The sequence below is a fragment of the Photinus pyralis genome, unplaced genomic scaffold (genome assembly GCF_008802855.1).
Source record: "Photinus pyralis isolate 1611_PpyrPB1 unplaced genomic scaffold, Ppyr1.3 Ppyr1.4_LG3a, whole genome shotgun sequence".
NCBI lineage: Eukaryota > Metazoa > Arthropoda > Insecta > Coleoptera > Lampyridae > Photinus > Photinus pyralis.
In genome coordinates, this window is record NW_022170509.1 from 15,250,368 (window position 1) to 15,271,059 (window position 20,692).

General features: G+C 36.3%; 2 protein-coding genes across 2 annotated transcripts; one reads left to right on the forward strand and one right to left on the reverse strand.

Moving 5' to 3' along the window:
* Window positions 1-379: 379 nt before the first annotated feature.
* On the reverse strand, window positions 380-9,739 carry LOC116165640 (sodium-independent sulfate anion transporter). The gene is made up of 8 exons (XM_031480246.1): window positions 9,575-9,739; window positions 2,412-2,597; window positions 2,170-2,365; window positions 1,902-2,122; window positions 1,524-1,854; window positions 1,024-1,472; window positions 652-973; window positions 380-598 (listed from the first exon to the last, which is right to left on the reverse strand). Exons 2-8 carry the CDS (start codon window positions 2,589-2,591, stop codon window positions 471-473), a joined length of 1,827 nt encoding a protein of 608 aa, XP_031336106.1. The 5' UTR covers window positions 2,592-2,597; window positions 9,575-9,739; the 3' UTR covers window positions 380-470.
* A 2,421-nt stretch (window positions 9,740-12,160) lies between these two features.
* On the forward strand, window positions 12,161-13,623 carry LOC116165788. The gene is made up of 3 exons (XM_031480467.1): window positions 12,161-13,373; window positions 13,428-13,568; window positions 13,619-13,623. The coding sequence occupies exons 1-3, from the start codon at window positions 12,161-12,163 to the stop codon at window positions 13,621-13,623; spliced, it is 1,359 nt and encodes a 452-aa protein (XP_031336327.1).
* The last annotated feature ends 7,069 nt before the right edge of the window (window positions 13,624-20,692 follow it).

The following is a 20,692-nucleotide window of genomic DNA, read 5'->3' on the forward strand; positions in this document are numbered from 1 at the left end:
CACGTGTGTTTTAAAGGCCTTTTTTCGCACGCATTTGAGTGTTTAAAACGGAGATTGTGATTCAGGTATAATAAAAACGTTCATACAGTGGGGAGTTTATTAGAGGGCGATAATCACAAAATCTTTAAATTATACAACCCTTGTCGAGGTTTATCTTCGACAGTTTTGTAATTTTAGAATTGGTAGGTACCAATAGGGGCGTTAAGTTAATAATCTTGATCAATTTATGGTAAAAAACAGGAAATTACAACGATGCTCTACGGGCCCTCCGGGGATTGGGGCCCGGGGTATCTTGCCCCCCTCTCTCGACGGTCCTGCGTAATGAAATACCATACAAGCGGGTAAGGAATGAATTTTGTACGTATGCCAACTAACAACCTATACAGAAAGTTTATATATTCAAAGATTATATACAAATAATACTTAATAAATATTACAATACTGATAATATTGGACCGACAGAGACAATACTAATTTATTCGACGATGATTTAAAACAGCCGTTCCATTCCCAACAGAGTGTAAATCCAAATCTCTGTCTTTGTGTGTTTCGACATCGAGCAATAAATGTGACGTTTCGTTATTCTCAAATCTATGACCTGGAATGCGCAGTAAGCATTAAATTTAGTTAAACGTATAGGTACCTACATACTTTTTAAGGAGTTTTCTAATTCTTCAGTCGAATTAAAATGTCGAAAATCGTCCACTGCGGCCCCTTTTAGAACCCCGATAACATCGTCGTGTAGATTTAAAAAGTAAAGGGATTGTTTTCGCGAGAAGAACTCTTTCATTAAGGCCGCAATTCCTTTGGCCGCCGTAAAATCGGCACCTAAGATGTGACGGCAATCCACAACTACTGGAAGATGCAAAGATTTCAGCCCCGCTTTGCCGATGTTGGATTTAATGAATTCTATTCCGGGAAAGTACAAACTGCTCCCTGGTGTTATTAAAATGTACTCAAGCCCATCGGCGGTCTGCAAAGAGATAGCTCAGTTACTGTCACACAACCATTCAGAGTACTCACGATAACATTTCTGAGGGTTATCGACGGTCTTGCAGACGGATACAGGATGAAGATCATGTTGATGCCGACCCCTAGCAATATTCCATACTCGACGCCGACAATAAGGCACAAAATAAACGTGGCAAACGTTGGAATTATATCTTTCTTATTGGACCTCCACATAGGTTTCACAATTTCGTACTCGATCATAAAAATGACCGCGCAAATAATGACTGCCGCAAGCGAAGATTTGGGTATAAACGCGAAATAGGGCGTCAAGAAACTGAGCGCCAATATGACGAGGATTCCTGTGTACAGTCCTCCTAATTGCGTCTGAACTCCACTGGCATGGTTTACTGCCGATCTTGAGAATGAGCCGGTAACGGGCATTGATGAGAAGAATGATCCGAACATGTTCGCCAGTGACAGCGTGAACAACTCTTGGGTGGCGTCGATCCCTTGACCGGCAGCTGAAACAGACCTGGAATAATTTCGGCATCTTGTGTGTTAGGTACCTATACCGAAAGCTTTGGCGATGGCGACATTTCCTAGAACCGCGATAATGGGAACTAGAAACACCGATGAGCCTAAATCAGTAAACATATCGGCGAAAGGAATTGTCTTATTGTGCAGTGTCGTTTCAAATGGTGGCACCTGGAAGCTTGGAAGACCTGGTTTTATACTGCCGGTGAGGAGGAAGGGCGATGAGGTACCGGATGACTCGTAGCAGTAGGCGATCACCGAGCACGTGATCACCACTAAGGCATTTCTGGCGGTTGATATTAACCAAAGCGTTCGAGATATGAACTTTTCGTGTCTAGATCCCTTGAAAATCTTCACGTCCTTCATTTTCTGAAAAAAACTGCTGTTAGTATTGGGCGGCACCAAACGCAGCTTACCTTTAAAGCTATGAGCACCGTAACGCAAATGACGCTTAAAATACAGTCGGAAGCGCGTGAGTCGTGAATGTTTTCGTAAACCTTCACCAAGGTGTCCAAAAATCCTGACGAACTGAAACTTAATCCAAGCAGTCCTTTGAATTGGGAGACTGCGATTATTACTGAGGTAGCCGAGGTAAATCCCACAGTCACCGGAATTGATATAAAATCAACGAGGATACCTGAAAAATTACGGTATGATTAATGAAGCATGCTCTGCAGAACCTACCCAAGTTGAGCACAGCCATTAATAGTTGAACAACTCCAGATAAAAAGCAAAGAAGAACCGCATAGTCCGGATTTCTATTCAGCACCTGCTGGTACGTCATTAGTGACATCAGAGCCGTAGGCCCTATCGTTATATCCTTACAATTTCCAAAGAAAATGTATACAAAGCATCCCACAAATGACGAATACAAACCATACTGTAAACTAAAGGGTTATTCCAATTCGAATATGTGCATTACAGACCTGCGGTTCCAAACCTCCCAATGTAGCGTAGGCAAGCGCTTGGGGCATTACAGTTAGTGCGACCGTAATACCTGCAATTGTATCACACACAAACTTCTGTAAGGTATACTCACGGGCCCATTGGAGTATAGGTAACCGTCGCCGTATGAACTTATACACTTTTAACTTGGTCCCCGCCATGGCACTCTAGAATAACACACAAAGCTCCAGTTAATACAAATACAAAAGGTGTTTTGATTAAGAAGATGAGGTTATCAGGAGTTTACGTGCTTTTACGGCGTATTTATGCACAATATCCATTTTACAACCCATATATTATTATCAAGAGCGTTTAATGTTAATTTTACATTCGTCTGATGGTTTATTCATGACTTACTTAGTAGGTACAATTTTTTAAACAAAGTCAATTTCAGTTCCCACGGGCAATGGAAACTAATGTTGTTTTTCAATGTTCGCATTGTTCTTTGATCTTGTTTTTAATTCTGTAGTTTTCCCTAGTATTTGGATGAATTTAAACTGGTACTCTACAACAAATGCCATATATATACCTAGCCAAAAACAATACTTTGTAACCAAACAACCCAAACCAATAATTGAGAATTAATGTAATTTGAGGTAATAATTAAACTCGGCACATTTCAGGTCGCGGTGTAATTTGAATACACTTACGCAATACTGGCAATAAACGTTGTTTCCTGGTAGGTCATGGGCCAGGTTTTATTGTACACAAATTGATATAGAACATTTTTATATTTACGAGATAAACACCTACGCATCGTGACTTATTCTTCCTGGTTTCCCCTATATATTCTGGGGTTGCTCCTGGAAGTTGAACCAATTGTGTCAATTTACAATGTACCTACCTGTTAGTTTTTAGTGGGTTTTGGTTGACTTTAGCTTCTATTTGGTGCTGATGTTATCGCAAAATCAAAATTCTCTATTGAAATTTACAAAAGGATATCAATCATTATAACTAACCTTTTTATTTACAATTCTTTTTTCGATGTGGAACACTGAAATTCTTACGACCCGCCGACTTGAGAGCTTCTAAACAAGTATTATTTGGATTGGAAATTTCGGATGATAGATTGAGAAAAATGGACTGGGCTTTTTTGTTGGCGAAAATGGGCATTAGCTGAATTTGAATGGCTTATTATTAGAATTTGGTTTAACTTTTATAGGAAATCCCTCGGGAAATCCCTTAATTTTTTAGTCGCAATTTCATTTCACATATGGAATTAGATTAACTTTCTTTTTACTTTGTGGCACTGCGTCGACAAGCGGTGAAGCTTTTTACGGAATTTGCTGAATAGCTCGTTTCTTTATAAATACGGACGGACGGATTGTCACAAAAAAAAACAGACTATAATAATGCACTATTTCTATAATAATCCAAAATGAAATCCACTGCGGCAAATGATACATTTCTAGAAAACTACTGGTTAACTGGACACTGATGGTCGCAAATAAAATATTTGGGCTCAAAGGCCGCTATACGAAACTAATATGGTTTCTGCTCGATCGCCAAATGCTTAATTCCGTGAAAAAAATAATTCCCTCTCTCAATATTAAGTCATATTTTAACGCCTACTTAACGGTGGAATAGTTATGGCGGAGACACTTTGTTAATATCGAGGTTAATATCCATTTGTTCGTCAACTTTCTAGGCTGTCTATAGAAAAGCTGGCACCACAGATGATTCGCAGGATATGTAACCTAATATGACCTCTTTTTAGCGTGTAAATCATCACCAACTCTCGACAATGTGGCGACAGATACGATTTAAATCAATGAACTCGCCGATAGACATGACACAGATGACTTTAAAAGCCTGCCGGATTACAATCGACACAATAAACACTTGAACTTGACATATGTAAGTAATATTTGTTTGGTGGAATGTTCTTGAAACTTTGATTTTGACATTAGAAATTGTTCTTCTGCGTATGTATTTCAATGGAAAATAAATCGCAAACAATTTACTTTAAATAATCGCTCTCGTTACAGCGCTCATACTTTTCGAAGAACTAGAGTGTCACCAGGAGGAATAGCTGACCGAAAATATTTTGTGAATGTTGATCTATTTATACATGTATGCGTCGTTATATTATATTATTATATAGTTGGTCTTTGTATCCGTAAGTGTCTTCTAAGTTTCATTTTTTTTAGAGTATGACATGAGGGCTTAATACCCTTAAAATATTTTCGGCTTCGCATTAGCCCCTCATCGTAGCTGATCCTTAAATTGTTTTGGAATTTTATTGCATTTCCCATTTTGAAGGATAAGAAAAATAATATCCCCTTGTGGGCTCGGGGGTAGAATTGACCCACTCCCACCCTGGAGATCGTAAAAGGCGACCAATGGGTATGGGAGGCGCCGAGTCCAATCGCCCCCATATAATCCTATCTACATCACTATCTTTCCTACTTTTCTTTTGATTATGAATTACGGCCTTTTCGATAAAACTTTTACTGCTCAGGGGTTGATTTGATCGGTGCCTTAAAGCAGGTAAAGAAAACTAGAGTGTCTACCTACACTGAATGGGCTCGAAGAATTTCCCAATTCGCAAACGGGAAACGGCGATCCAAGAATTGAAAACACATGGAAATCTTTCCAATTTAGAAGCGAAGAGGAAAGTTATACCACAGCGAGTACCCCCTAAAACTCTCGCGGCCATATCTGCTCCAAAGCCGGGCAGCACCTCTATCAATGTTGCTGCACAGTGTAACTAGAGCAATTTTTTCATTGAAATATGCAGAAGGATAATTTCACAGTTTAGAAGAAGTCAAGGTTTCAGTAACAGTCCACCAAACAAATATTCATTATGTCAAGTTCAAGTTTTTATTTTGTCGACTGGAATACTGCGAGCGTTATTTGCCGGGTATCGCTTTACATGCTAAAAAGAGGTCATATTATGTTACATTTATTACACTGCGAATTAAGCTTCCTTGGGAAAAGCTAAGTATTTTTCTGTTAAGTCAGCTTTTCTGTAGACAGACATCTCCGCCATTGCTTTCCATCATAAAATAGGCGTTTTAAGTTAGCTTAGTATAGAAAGAGGGGATTAGTTTTTGCACAAAATTATTCATTCTCGTTTGATCAGTCAAGACGAAATTAATATGTGAATCCGTTGCTCGAAACGGTCCTACTACAAAACAAACATGAGACTGTCAATGAGAAGAGAGAAATGTGTGGTTTCTTTCTGAAGACGTCGGTACATTTTTTTCAAATAGGTAATATGCAGATGACATTTGGCATGAATGTTGACCATAAGAGCCCGTTTTATAAAGTCAAGGTGAGACGGAATATAGGAAGTTTGGTTCAAAACATCGTATAAACGTCTGCTCTGCAATGGGGTTTTCATGCGGTTACGGTTAGGCAGTGCGTATCGAAAACTCAGCTATCATACGAGGAAAATCCACCCACCCCCAATTGAAGAGGGATATAAGGCTGAATCAAAAAATTCTACACCCCCCACGAACAATTTTAATCAAAAATCACGTTCTTGTTATTACAAGGTAGGGTATTACCCTAGGTACATGGTTTCTCCCTCGGTTTCTCCTTTACAACTACCCTTAAATCATTGTGAGAACCGAGGTGAGAACTAAGCAGATCAAATTTGCAAACAACTCAGTTCTCCTGTTTTTTGGATTTTGTTGTGAATTGTGAGTAATCCTAGGAGTAATCTATCTTAGAGACGTCGTTCTGTGCTTAAACACTAAAACTAATTGGCTACAACATCTTCCCTATAATTATTCCCGTAATAAGTAGGTACCTATTTTCCTCGATATTTGGGTCAGAAATTGACCAGATCTTAAAATTTCAGTTTTTTGAAAAAAATGGATGTTGCGCACCCTGCACACAAGAAATATCTCCATAAATAGGAAAGTTGGCATTGCGCACATCTGATTTTTACTATAGGTATGCGATATGTTTGCCTTTACTAGAAGTATCGCTGGGGTTAAAATTTCAACAGAATATATTAATAATTAAGAAAGTTAACATTGCTCAGGTCCCAGAGCGATACGCTACCGAATGAAAAAAAACGAACTAAATATCTTGAACACTGTAGGAGTAGTTAAGGCCTCGGAGAGACGGACGGACAAAAAAAGTGGCTGCAATAGCGCACCCAACTTCGTTGGAAAATGCGCTAAAAATCAGAACTAGCTGCTAGTTTGCGATTCTAATGTTCTATATGACTGGCCACTGGCCTATAGAACAGATTTTCAGGAATACTCAAATTGGCATAAAAAAACGTACGGTTTCCAACGTTCAATTTCTTGTTCCTAAAACATTAAACGTTACGAACGAACTTTAGCGAGAGGAAGGTTCATAAAACGTCAAATTTTAGTCAATGTCTTTGACTTATTATTTTACTTTACATCGAATCAACATTAATTTAAAAATTTGAGAGTTTTTCAGTAGAAAGGAGGGTAAGATAATTTAGGTACCGTGGTTATAGCACAATGAAAAATAAATTTCACTGCTTTAAAAATGTTCAAATATTTTTAGTAGGAGAGGGGCCTCAAAATGGCGTTGTGCTTAGGGCCTCCTAAGGCTTTAATCCGCAACTGAATTGCTAGGGGTAGGCCAGACTACTTTTTTTACCGCCTGTCACTTTACTCCTTTCATCACTGACAAATTGAATGAAGCGAAAATTGTATATGAAAATTGAAATTTTACATTAAAATACGATTTCGAGTAAAATTTAACACAAAACTCGTCATTAAAGTGACACTACTTGACTCGAAAATTAAAGTACTCGGCCCCAAAAGGACCTCGTACTCAAAAAGGAAAATGGTGTTTAAAACAACAATTCAAGTAAATGCCAGCGAAGTGTGAAGTATTCCCTGACAAATTTAAATTATTTTTTGACATGGAAGAAGGGAAATCAAGCGACGGGTTAATGAAATTTTATCGGAAATTACCTTTGATCTAACAATTCAAGTAAATGTGAAGCACTCCCGTAGAATTTTGTTTGCGAGAATCAATAGTCTCAAAGAGAAACTATAAAGTCATTCTGACAAAGTTAACGCAAACGAATAAAAACCATCCGGTACATTGGTAATTGAAACAGTTGGTTTAACTTCCAGGATAGTCGAGTCAATGAAGGTTTTAACCTCGGTTTTAACTTCTCAATTCTGAGAATCGGCTCCGACGTTGATTTTTTTTAATGCGCGTTTTTGAGTACTATGTATTCAAAATCAGAAATATCCGAGGAAACATTCCAATTTCAGGAAGTATATTATTCGAGATATTATTTATATTTTTTTTAAACAATAATAATATATAACTGAATTTACGGGAAAAATTAGTTTTAACATTTTTTTTCGCGATATTTATGAAAATGTCAATTGTTTTTATTGAAAAATAAAAATAAAAAAGTAAGAAACGTTAATTAGAACAAATTACTATATACGTGCTATTCGGCACTTTGTGTGATAGGTGTTGCTATTATTGTTTAAACAATATAAATAGATATCTAATTATTAACCACGACTGCGAGAGTCATTTTGTTACTAAATTTTCAATAAAAATAGTTATTTACATAAAAGTCAGGAAAATGATACATACTGGCGAAGAAATATTGAAGTGCGAGGCCGAGTACTTATAATTTCAGAGTCAAGTAATGACATTTTACTGACGAGTTTTATATTAAATTTTACACGAAATCGTCTTTTAATACAAAATTTCAATTTTTATATACAACTTTTGATTAACGTCAATCTGTCAATGATGACAGGAGTCATTATAGACATTTGGAAATGTCAAAAATTCGGCCGATAAAGAGACAGGTGCGGCCAATAAAGTGACATGGAAACTAAAATTTCCTGACAGAAAGTTCAGGACGATTTTGGGTAAAAAAATTTAAAATCATTTTTTCCGTTAATGTTGCTATTATTGTTTAAATAATATAAAAAATTATTTCATGAAATTGGGATGTTTCTGATTGTGTATAACAATAAGAAACACGCATTTTAAAGAAAAAATGATCAACATCGGAGCTGTTGCTGAGAATTAAGAAAGTCGATATTTAGGCTTCATTGATTGACTCAACTAGGAGGAACTTTACGGACCTCGGCACCGTTAAGTGACGACTTTGACGAAGTCAGTAAGTAAGTCACATCTAAAGCTAAAAGGATGATGAGGCGATTTAAATTTATTAGAGCCTTTCTAATTTACTCTAGTTCTAATGTTGGGCAATACATAGCTCGATATCAAGTGAAAGTTTTTTGAAAGATAGCAATTTTGGGCAACTTTTTCATTTGCTCTCCTAGAGAGGGCTAATTATAAGATCGTGAGGGTTTCAACACCCAAATTCAAAATGGGTTTTCAGGTACTGCCCTATAGATTTATCCAAACCAAGGGGCACAATTAATTTTCTGTTGGTATCTAAAATTACAAGTTGTTTAAACTATATTCACGTATTTCTCTTATCAATAATACGGTTCTAATTACAATTTGCAATGAGTAAGGTGATTCATTATATTGACGTTTGCAAAAATGTTTGTTTTTTTTCGGGAAATACCTACTCATTGTTAGTTTGAAGAGGACGAGAAGGTTGTTATTTTTAATAAACTTTAAAACACTTTTAATTAACTTAATCACATGTTAATTTTGATATATGTGTGAGAATACATTATGTACTTTAATGCATGGAGCATATACTTACCTACACCTCTTTTTTGAACTTGTACAAAACTAAGTATTGATTTCATTGCAAAACTATTCACCTTGATCAATTTAATATTACTCAATAAACTATAATTTTCTAAATTATTACATAAACTGTGACGATTAAGAGAAAAAATCACCACACGCGCAAAATTAATCCTTTCCAAGGTACTCTCAGTACAAAGAAACAATAAGGACCAGTCTTTCAAGTTTCAGTTAAAGGTACCTCAGATATACTTTGCATGTGAATGTTTTCTTAGATGGAAATTATCTTCCAATAGATTCAAAGATGGGTCCTAAATCAATCAAATTACTGTAAGGTGTTGCGCTAGGAATTTTTAAAAGTTCTAAACATAAAGGCATAATTTAGTCTGCGGCATATATAGATACATCTCTTTTCAAACTTTATTGTATGGTTGAATAGGTGAATTAAAGTTATTTAGGGTGGCTGTTAAATCTGAACTATTACAATATTATAGGTATTTACCTCACTTCTGCAACTTTGTCTTCTACACTCCTATATATCCTATATCCTATTTCTGCCGTTCATGACACTAATTACTTCCTAGATTGTAAGTAGATCACTCAACATGTAGGTAATATTTATTGGATTGTGAAGTTTGTCTAATACCTAATGAAATACGTTTAAGCAAATTTGATCCAATTCTCGTCTTTAAATAAATACTCGATAGCGAGTCATGGTCAATATAAACCGTTACACAAATGATCCGAAAAGTAAACTTTTTGTATTTTTGCGGTAAGTAAAACCGCCTATTATGTAAAGTCAAAGCGAGCGAGGATATCTTTACGGCATTTTGTCTCGTAATGCGATTTAATAAGAAACAATTCCAAGGTTTGTTTGTATATTTAGTGCTTTTTGTCTTGGGAATTAGGTAAACTCTCACTACTTAATTTCTAAGGCAGAGGGGTTGTATCCGGTGGCTACTCGAATGATTGCCGTGATTCAATTAGAATCATAAAAGATTGAGGTTGCTGCCTGAATATAATTTATGTGAAAGGGTTCGTTCAACTTTTAACTTGTAATTCGCGCCACAAAGATACGTGGGTCGATAACTCAAATTGTGAATTAAAAAGCGACCTGCCAACATATTGGGCCTTAATTCTATGTATACCATTTTCTGTTTAAATTTTCTAATTCGGAGTCAACGCAAGAGAATGTTATTTAACAAAAGCTTAACTTACATTACCTACATATTCAAATTAAAATCCTATGGCAAACTGTAACAAATATCCGGCACAGTGGAAACGCATTGTTAATTTAAACTGCACTTAAACAACAAAAGCGACGTTTGAAACCCGTTAGCTTACATTTTACTAATAATTCTTTTGGTCTAGCTTTTTCTTGTAGGATTATTCGGTTACGTTTTCATTATGTAGATGGCGTGCCAAAATTTCAGCGCATCCCCACTGAAACTGAAACTGTTTATTTCAGATGGCAGTTGCCACCCTTATAAATTGCTTTTAAATCGCGCATTTGCTAAGCGTTCCTTTTCCTTTTCCTCTTCCCACCATTTCGTCAATGTATCTTTGTAAAAAGCAGCTCTATATTGTGGAGGTAGGTAATTATATATTTGCTCCTGAGGTGGAAATAAGCAGATAAATAGTAATTATCAAAATAACGTCTTGCCAATTGCCATAGAGCCCTAGAATGTGAGAGTTATTACAAAGATTCTAATATAATTAATCAAATTGTGCCCACTGTTCTTTATTTTTTAATATCTCTGCTAACCCCCGCATTTGTTGGTTCTCGAGCCTCCTGCATAATAGATTCCACTCCAGATTCTACTCTCGTTTTCCACCCTATCGTGTAATGCCTAATATTCTTCGTAGAAACTTCATTTCCATGACTTGAACTTTACTTTTTATAGTATTTGTGACATTCCCATGTTTCCCCTCCAAAGAAGAATGCCTTTCAGCGTCAAATAATTCTCAAAACGAGCTCTACATTTTGAAGTTTTCTTTGGCAGCATTGAAATTCTGTGATATAAGAACTTGTGGATTAACGGGGGTTTGTTTATTATTAAATTTCCACATACTTGGGTTGCTGTGCTATCACTATTTCTTTGAAATGTTGCCATATGCATTCCCCCTTCTGATTTCTCTATTTATTTCGCACTTCTATTTTTTGCTCAGTATAGGTTCGCTACTTCAAGGTTCCTCAGTTTGTCTGTCTTTTGGAATTGGGTATAGTCTTGACTTATTTGGTACTTTTGATCCCTAATTTTTCTTCCACTAAAAAATAATGGTCGCTGTAGATTTCCGCCCGCTTTCTAACTCGGACAGTATGTCTTTTCTATGTTGTCGTTTAATTAGAACATAGTCTACTATGTATATTTCCTGTCTCGTTAGTACTTCTCTGGTATACCGATGTACTCGTATTTCCTTATGTTGATGTGTTATAATTAGGTTATTTTCTATACAAAAATTTATTAATCTGTTACTATTTGTGCATATTACCCATCAACACATATTATTGTAAACATTCTGAATCGCTTGCAGCATTACACCTTTATAATAGTGTGCATTTATGGAATAACATAATAGATATTTTTTATTTCCCTAAGACAGTTTTGCATGATCGTAAGACAATATCTATAAGAACTGTAAAATAATTTGTTTTCTTTTTTATTTCTTCTTTTGATTTTCTTTGTTTTTTTAATACTCTTAACCTAAAAACTCTAATTTTCTTAAACCCATTGTTAGTGAATTTGACATTATATTGCTTTCGGAAACGTGGTTAGAACCCAACTGTAGTTACCCTGACCTTGTGCTGGGAACCCATTAATTACTAAGAGTGGATCGAGAAACTCATGGAGGTGGTGTAAGTATCCTTTTGAGAAATAATATTAAAGCTAAAATAATACAATCCAGTAATATTGGCATTGAGCAACTCTGGATAGAGTTTGAATACGAACATTACAAAACTGCTATAGGCATCATATATAGGCCCCCAACTACTCGGGTGGATGAGTTTATAGCATTTGGGGATGTAATTAAAGACTTATACTTGCAATACAACAATGTGATATGTGTAGGTGATTTCAATGTTAACATGCTTGGCACAAACGTTCCCTCCTCATTCATGGATATTTTTAATGAAGTGGGATTTCACCAGTTAATAAAGGAACCGACTCGAATAACACCCACCTCAAGTACTTTAATTGACTTAATGTTTACGTTATGTCCTGAAAAGATTAGCAACATACACCATCTGTGCCCTCTTGGAACGGCGGACCATGATGTTATCGCGTTTGATTATGCTGTTGGGTGCGAAGTAATAAAAACCTCTAATATGGTAATTCGTTACAGAGACAAAAAGAGTATCGATCATGTGGCGTTTAGCCATGTAGCCTCTATGTTAAATTGGCAGGATGTTAACTTTTTCGATAATGTCGATGACAAATTAAATTTCCTATACTCCCTAATTAATAATTTACTTAATATTTTTGCACCAATAAAAACGATGATTACGAAGAAAAAGTATAGTCCATGGTTAACTAAGAAAATACGTAAGCAGATTCGAAGAAAGAATAATGCTTGGTGTCGATTCCGTTCTACCAGGTCTCAAGCTGATTGGGTATTTTATAAAAACTTGCTCAAAGATACAAAACGTATGATTAATACTGAAAAAAGGATTCAAATGAATCATTTTGTGAATCATAATGCATCTAACCCTCGTACTCTGTGGTCTGGACTGCGTAACATGCAGATTATAGACAGAAAAATTTCACATTCAACGACACATGCATTGTCAGATCCGAATACCGTTAATAAATACTTTAACCAAAGTGTACATCACGGAAACGCATTTACACCATCAAACCTTAATGTTGCCGAAAATCGCATTGCTATAAGTATGAAAAATTTTGATCTTAGTTCTGTCACTAGTTGGCAGGTTTTGGATGCAGTTCAGTCATTGAGTAAGTCATCAAAAGGCAACGACAACATATCGATGGACGAAATTAAACTATGTATTCCGTTTTGCATAAATGCTCTCACTGATGTGATTAACTTCTCGTTGTATAGCGGTACCGTGCCCTCAGCGTGGAAAACTTCAATTATCAGCCCGATCCCCAAGGTGACACACGCTGTAAGCATTGAACAGTACAGGCCTATTAGCATACTTCCGGCCATGTCGAAGATTCTAGAAAGAATAGTCCATAAGCAAGTCGATGCGCACCTAGAAGAGGGAAATCTGTATTACGAGAAACAATCTGGTTTCAGAAAAGATCATAGTACAACTACGGCGCTGCTTCATACCATAAGTACGCTGAAGCGCAACATCGATCGTGGTGAAGTTACATTGTTGTGTTTGCTAGATTTCTCTAAAGCCTTCGACACTGTTAATCACTCTACTTTAATTACGAAACTAACATCTCTAGGATTCTCCAGGCGGGCTTCAAACTGGTTTAAAGACTACCTTTGTGATAGAAACCAACGAACGAAAATAGTGACTGACGGTAATATTTTGATTTCTGACTCCCTAAGCATTAAATGTGGTGTCCCGCAGGGTAGCATTTTAGGTCCCTTGCTATTCAATATACAGGGTGATTCCTATAGTACCTGCCACCGTTTGGGAGCGTGTAGGTGGTGCGTAGGGGAGTATTTTGATATAGGACACTTGGGGTCGGAAATCTAAAATAAGGGTGCCAGAACCAAATTTACCTTCTGGAATTTCGCGCCTGTAGGTAGGCAACCCAACCGGCCGGCGGTGCACACGGAGCGATCTCAGGCGGCGATGTGTGGCTGATACTTGATCAGAATTTTGTTTAAACCCACGAAATCCCGTCTGCAACGACGCGTATCAAGTGAATAAACACTATGGCAATAGTATAATAATAGTTGGCTAGATGTAGGAAGTGCATTGAGAACAACGGTGGCCACGTTGAACACTTGTAAATGTTATTGCTTTTGACTGTCGTTTTCCCTCCTTTCCTCCCATGTCGCTTCCTCGCGCTAACTCGCTCTGCATCGCTCCGCGCGAAACGTCGGTCGGTTGGGTTGCCTACATACAGGCGTGAAATTCCAGAAGATAAATAATTTGGTTCTGGCGCCCTTATTTTAGATTTCCGACCCCAAGTGTCCTATATCAAAATACTCCCCTAGGCACCCCCTATACGCTCCCAAACGGTGGCAGGTACTATAGGAATCACCCTGTATATGTTTCTGATCTTCACCGATACATTAAATACAGTGACATACATCAGTATGCAGACGATATACAAGTTTTGAAAAATATACCATTAAAGGGTCTCAATGAGCATATTAATCAACTAAACTATGACTTAATGGTTATTTATGAGTGGGCAACACTAAATAATCTTAAACTGAACCCTGCTAAAACTTAATCATCCCAGTCGGTACCAAAAAAGGCATACAAAGATTTTTTCAAGAACAAACACAAGCTGTGAAAATAAATGGTGTCTGTGTAGAATTTGCAACATCTGCGCGAGTCCTTGGTTTAACTCTGGATCGAACTTTAACCTGGGAACCTCACATTAAACTTATCTGCTCAAAATCACTATATAAACTGAGAACCTTATATAAGGCTAAAAATCTTTTGTGTACACACATTAAACTAAAGCTGGTAAAACAATTAATACTACCTCATTTAACATATGGTGATGTGTGTTATCAGGGACTCAAAAAACAATTGTCTTATAAAATACAAAAAATTCAAAATCACTGTTTACGTTTTGCGTGTAATCTTAAACGTAGTGATCATATACAACCTATACTTAAACATCATAATATGCTAAATATGAGAACTAATCGAATATACCACATGCTAAGACTTTTGCATAAAATCATTCTTAATCGAATACCGCTTTATCTCTACACAAACTTTCGGGCACTCAGTAGTTTCCATTGTTACGGTACTAGGACTTCAAATATTTATATTCCTAAGGCTCAGACAAGCATTGGAGCATCGTCCTTTTATATACAAGCGGCCAAATTGTGGAACAAGCTGCCAGAAGATGTTAGACACACCAGGTCCTGTAATGGTTTCGATCGCAAGTGTTTTTGTTTGTTGCAGAACTCTGAACATGTTTTTTTTTATGTTTAATGTGTAAATTTATACGTAGAGAGCTATTACGTTTTTCGTTTTTCTTGTTATACTGTTTTACTCACTTTTTACTTTGTTTTTACTTTTTTTTTGTTATATTTACTTTGTATTTCATAATATTGTTAACTTGTTTTGTTATATCTGATGCGACCAAGTTTGTAGAGGGGGGATACTAATGGCCCTATGGCTTCTCCTATCCCTTAATAAATTTATATTATTATTATTATTATTAACATATATATTTTTTTTTATATTCTTTGTTTTCGAATAGTTTTTATAAGGTTCAATACATGAACATTGTTATTGTTATGTTCATAAATAATTAAATAAATATCTCACCATAGTCTCCTGGCGTTGGGAGACCTTTATCTTATATCTTTTTCCTACTCTGTCGTTTAAATCGCCCATAATTATGAGCCGTTTTCGACACCTTCCATTTCTTCCAAAAACAAATCTGTGTTTGTACCTTCATCCTTTTTTTCCCTCCTTGTGAGTTTGTGACCACCAAGTTCTTTTATTTAGTTCTTTTTCCAAGTGCAGCATTCTTGTGTTTTGTTGTGCGATCGTGTCCTTTAGTTGTTCATTTTCGAGTTTCAGTTTTGAGTGTTGTTCTGTTCTCCTCATTGCTGTTTAATTTGTTCTAATATAGCCTACATTAATTTAGATGTAGGTACTAATAAGAATTGTTTACGTGAGATAAGTAATGTTAGTAAATAAAGTGTAATCTTATATTTTATCTACTGCAATGATAACGGCATGTTTATGCACGTGCTCGTTATCTTCACATAACCTCTGTTATTCTATCTACACTACTTATACGCTAGGTTTTCCAAAATCTACATTTAGAACAATTAACTTACGATTTTTCCAATTTCTATGTGTATATCCCTTCAGTAGCCTGTACGCCATTAACTACTCGTAAAAACGCACTTTTCTTTGCTTTTTATCACCTGAATTTTTTTAAATTATTCCGAGGTGACGTGACGGGACCGTGTACGCGCCATTCACCACGTCGACCTAACTCCACGTAAATAACTAAAAAGCTACTTCTATTGCAAAACCAATGATAAAGGGCAAAAATTTTGTCTCTGCGTCTCGTTTTTTATCGCTATAGAGCATGGAACGCTATGTCCAATTACAAAGAGCCATCTTTGTCCGCATTTCTAGTTCTCCGCTCCTTAGCTTTGGAACTGAACTAGTTTTCCCAAGTAAAGTAATTGATCTACCTAAAACAGCGATCGATTTCGGCTTATCATGGCCATCATCAGGCTTAGCGTCATGTTCGGAGGGTTAACGGAATGTAGTTATGCTGAAGGCTATTATATGAAGTGCTTTTGTTTCAATAGAAAAATTGTAAACCACGAGACGACATATATATAAAAGTAGGTTATGTGCAATCTGTTTACATCAATAATTCAATTTTAAGTCATTTCACTTGCGAAAACATGTCTCTCCTCATAAGTTTTGTTCGGAATTTTGTGCAAGATGAGTGGAAATGTCATTATAAGCTTGTAATGTTGAGCGATATTCACGTCCTGACACAGTCAGTAAGTCAAGTCAGTTCTTTTCATGCCTCTTTTTGCTGTCACAGTCCATTTCACTTAATAGTGCTCTTTACAATTATGTGGGGCTACAGCAACTATACATAATAATAGCTGCTATACCCACTATTTGAAACTAAACCTCTAGCTAGTGTGAAATCTCAACACAAGTGGAGAATATAACAAACAGTGTTTTTAGGTTTGGAAATTGAGCGATGGTCGAATGCTATAGGTTTTAGATGTACTGATCACAAAAATAAGTAAAAATCTAAGACGTGTACCTATTTGCTCCGACGATACAAATGTTCTGCACGAGTTAGAGATGATACATTTTTTAACCCGCCTCCTTGTCGGTGTTTTTCTTGGCACGTTAATATAGGAATGATCAACTGTATTTTTTTATATGATATGATCCGTAAAAAAGTACTGTATTAAGTGATATTTTTTAAAATTTTATGACGCGATATACGCGGCACACAAAAAACAACAGTTGGAAGCTGTTGGTTTCAACAGGATGGTGCACCTCCAATAGATATGGGCAGTGCAGTTGATCGTGGAGCAAAAGGTAAAGAAGTTTTAAATATGCCTAAACCATGGTGATGGTGTATACACCATGGCCTAAACTCTCCGGCTAACGCAAGCATGAAATTCAAAGACATTGAGTAGATAGTTAGTGCAGCGTGGTCGTAACCATGGTGAAGGTACGTACAAATGAAAGCGCTTATACCAAAGGTATACGGAATACGGGGCATCCTAATTTTTATAAATTGGGAATCATATTAGACTCGTGCTTTAATTTAGAGGGAAGATATGCAAAATGTAATGAAAGGACTTGCCATCACGTGTAATGAGACCCATCATTTTATACGGGGATGAGATGACGGCCATCAATGTATGGGGAAAAGTTAAACATACTATCAAATATAATCCCAAGACTCGGTGTTCAATGAGTACGAGAAATGTGAGCGAGACCTCTTGCAAGTATAGGTAACTCGCAACTATACATTTGAAAATATTTATAAACAATTTATTGTCCCACGCCGACTATCAAATCGGTTTAAATCATGATTTTGCCTCAGCAGTTAGATATTGCAAAGAAAAGCATTGTTATATACAGAATGTACACGTTGATATAACGACGGCCCAACATAGAACCTTGACGCAAAGAGTACCTTGCTTGAGGTACTCCTAATTTAGGAAAATAAATTGATTATTAGTATTTTAAGATTACTGGTACGGTACTACGACCCTTCTTCAATTCCTCTAGTTCAATTTTCAAATCAGTAATTAATTGCTTAAACTTAAAGTACGATACGTCGGTCTTTAATGAGCAGGCATTGTATTTCATTGCGGAAAAGTCCAGTACATGATATTTGAGTAGGAGATTCACACAGTTAAAAGATAATTTCTTATCACCATTGATACCATTATAGTAGTAGCAACATATAGTATATGTTGTCTGTGGTAGTAGGTAGGTATACTATAAAATATATACTTTCTACACCAGGTACATATATGGTACATTTTTTTTTAGATCGACACACGCCTTCTAATATACAGTAGGTACTTTTAGATAAGAGTCACCTCAATATCTCTTATTTGGCGAGATACGCAAAAGTTGTCAAATATTTTTATATGCGATGGCATATTGAAACTACTTCCGGTGCCACTTCCGGTTTAACCAAAAAACAGAACAATCAGCTTGCTGTACGACAACATGAAATAAGCATATGGAGAAATTCAACCTCTAGAAAAATCTGGTATGCCGTGTGCCAAATGTTTTATAATGAAATGGACTGTAATTCTAATCTTTTGCACTTACCTTTTTGTTGTAGTTTCTTCGCACAAAGTGCTAAGGAAACGGAACAAGATAAAAGGAAGATGTGAGGGTAAATATTGAACTATTGTGAAACTACCAGTTCGTTATTGACGTTATTCGCTTTTTACAAATTCCACTGAGCGAATTTTAGTTGCTTTTGTCACGTATCAGAGATTTGAAAATTGTATAAGCAAACGGAAAACTTATTATCACGACGGACTGAATGCGAGTGACAGTTATCTACGACCCTGGCAGATTACAAAATTCTATCGGAAAAATAAAATAGTCATTATTACGCTTTGAAAACCAAACAATCACACAGGAAAGACCTACATCAACTTGTTCAATGTTTTGTTTTTGAAGCTTTTGCGCGATACGATCTTCCCGTGTAACACAACAGACACAGCGCATCCTGACAGCACACGGCATGCTGGATTTCATAAGCTCTAAATATGCGGAAGTTTAAATATGCGATGGGATAGATCATATTGTCATATACACGGTGTCTATTTTTCGAGTGCCACTATGGGGATCTCACACTTATCTTAAGAGATAGAAATTTGGTTAAATGAGGGCAAAGTTGCCAATTTTCGTGCCGAATAAGAATCTGAAAAGAAATTTGAAATATCTCCAAAAGTTTTGAAGATATCGGAAAAAACGAAAATTTCTGATTTTCGTTTTTAATATTTTTATGATAAACTAATCGTAGTAGACATTTCTAATTAACACATAACACACACTTTTTAATGGAGATTCCAAATATGGCATCCTGTTTTTAATAACTTTCAAGATGACGGAGAAACGCGTGGAAACTTCAGTTTTTCGTATGGGCGCCATTTTGAATTTTCACATTTTGAGATTACGTCTTTTTTTCTCTTTACAACGATATATCACACATGGTGGTTCCGTATCACATTTTTCTTAAAAATACAATTTTTAATTTTTTGAGAAGAGTGCTTTGTAAAAAGAAAACGTTCATTTGTTGTGAACAAATGTTTGACAGTTTGATCTATCTGTCTGGTTGCAGCATTGTCGGAGAAGTAGAAATTCGATTTTTATCTGAACAGAATTGAACTTTCGTTTTGCAAGAGTCCCTTGCTAGGAGTGGGAGGTAGAACAGATGAAGGAAATGATGGGAAGAATAAAGAGATGGGTATTGGCAAAAAAAGGAATAGAGTTAATGTCAGAAAATCGAAGATGATGAGTTTGGAATGGGATGAGGAAGGGAAAGGGAGAGGGGGCATACTAATGGCCGTATGGCTTCTCCTATCCCTTAATAAATTTATATTATTATTTTTTTTTTTTTTTAATTTCTCACTTTTGTGGAGTTACATCAATTATTATTATTATTATAGCGAGGGATGAAAAAGTAGAGGAAGTAACAAGAGAAGTAAAATATTTGGGGTACCATTTGCAACGAAATAATGGAGCAAATGCGCAAATAAGAGAACTAAGAAAAAAGGGGGAAGTGGCGATGCGACAGGATAGGAATAAGAGAGCGGAGCTTCAAAAATGGCTTTAGAACAAGAAACACGGCTGTTTGAGGCAATAGGGAGAGGGGTGCTTGTATACGGATAGGGGATAAGAAGGTGAAATGAATGGGATGAACTTGAAAGAATACAAAGAATGTATTATACTCGTAAATGGGTATCGGGCGGGGTAAATACGCTAATTTTATATTAGGTTTGCTTGTACACGTAACTCGTAATGGATTTAAATACGCACACGACAATAATTTCGTCAAAATGGCGTCACAGTTTTCTCTTAAAATTCGGTAATTAACTTCAACTTCCGCAATAAAATATCACGGACGGTTGACAATCCTTTTGTAAACTTCGAAAATACGGCTTCTGTTTGAACCTCTAATTGAAAATGAATGTTTACGCGATCTCAAAATGCCGCCCTCAACTCTTATAGTTTCGCTTCTAAAGATTGGCGAAGAATATCTGTTACGCGATATAAAAATATCGCACACAACTCGTATTGATGCTCTTCGGAAGCTTGGGGAAGAATCCCTGTAATTTTCACTTATGTACTCGCCGAATTCAAAAACAGAAACGGACCCAACGCGCATTAAGGTTCGGTTATCTTTTTTTAGCGTAACACAATGAAGTTGAGGTAACGTTTATGTGCTCGTGTTTCCGTCTGTCCGTCCGT

Excerpts from the sequence above, each read along its gene's own strand:
- LOC116165640 (XM_031480246.1), bottom strand. The coding sequence starts at position 2,591 with ATGGCGGGGACCAAGTTAAAAGTGTATAAGTTCATACGGCGACGGTTA. Across the intron at positions 2,123-2,169 it reads AATGGCTGTGCTCAACTTGG|GTATCCTCGTTGATTTTATA; the intron begins GTAGGTTCTGCA and ends GTAATTTTTCAG. Across the intron at positions 599-651 it reads ATTAGAAAACTCCTTAAAAA|GTCATAGATTTGAGAATAAC; the intron begins GTATGTAGGTAC and ends TGCGCATTCCAG.
- LOC116165788 (XM_031480467.1), top strand. The coding sequence starts at position 12,161 with ATGCTTGGCACAAACGTTCCCTCCTCATTCATGGATATTTTTAATGAA. Across the intron at positions 13,374-13,427 it reads GGCGCTGCTTCATACCATAA|ATTTCTCTAAAGCCTTCGAC; the intron begins GTACGCTGAAGC and ends TGTGTTTGCTAG.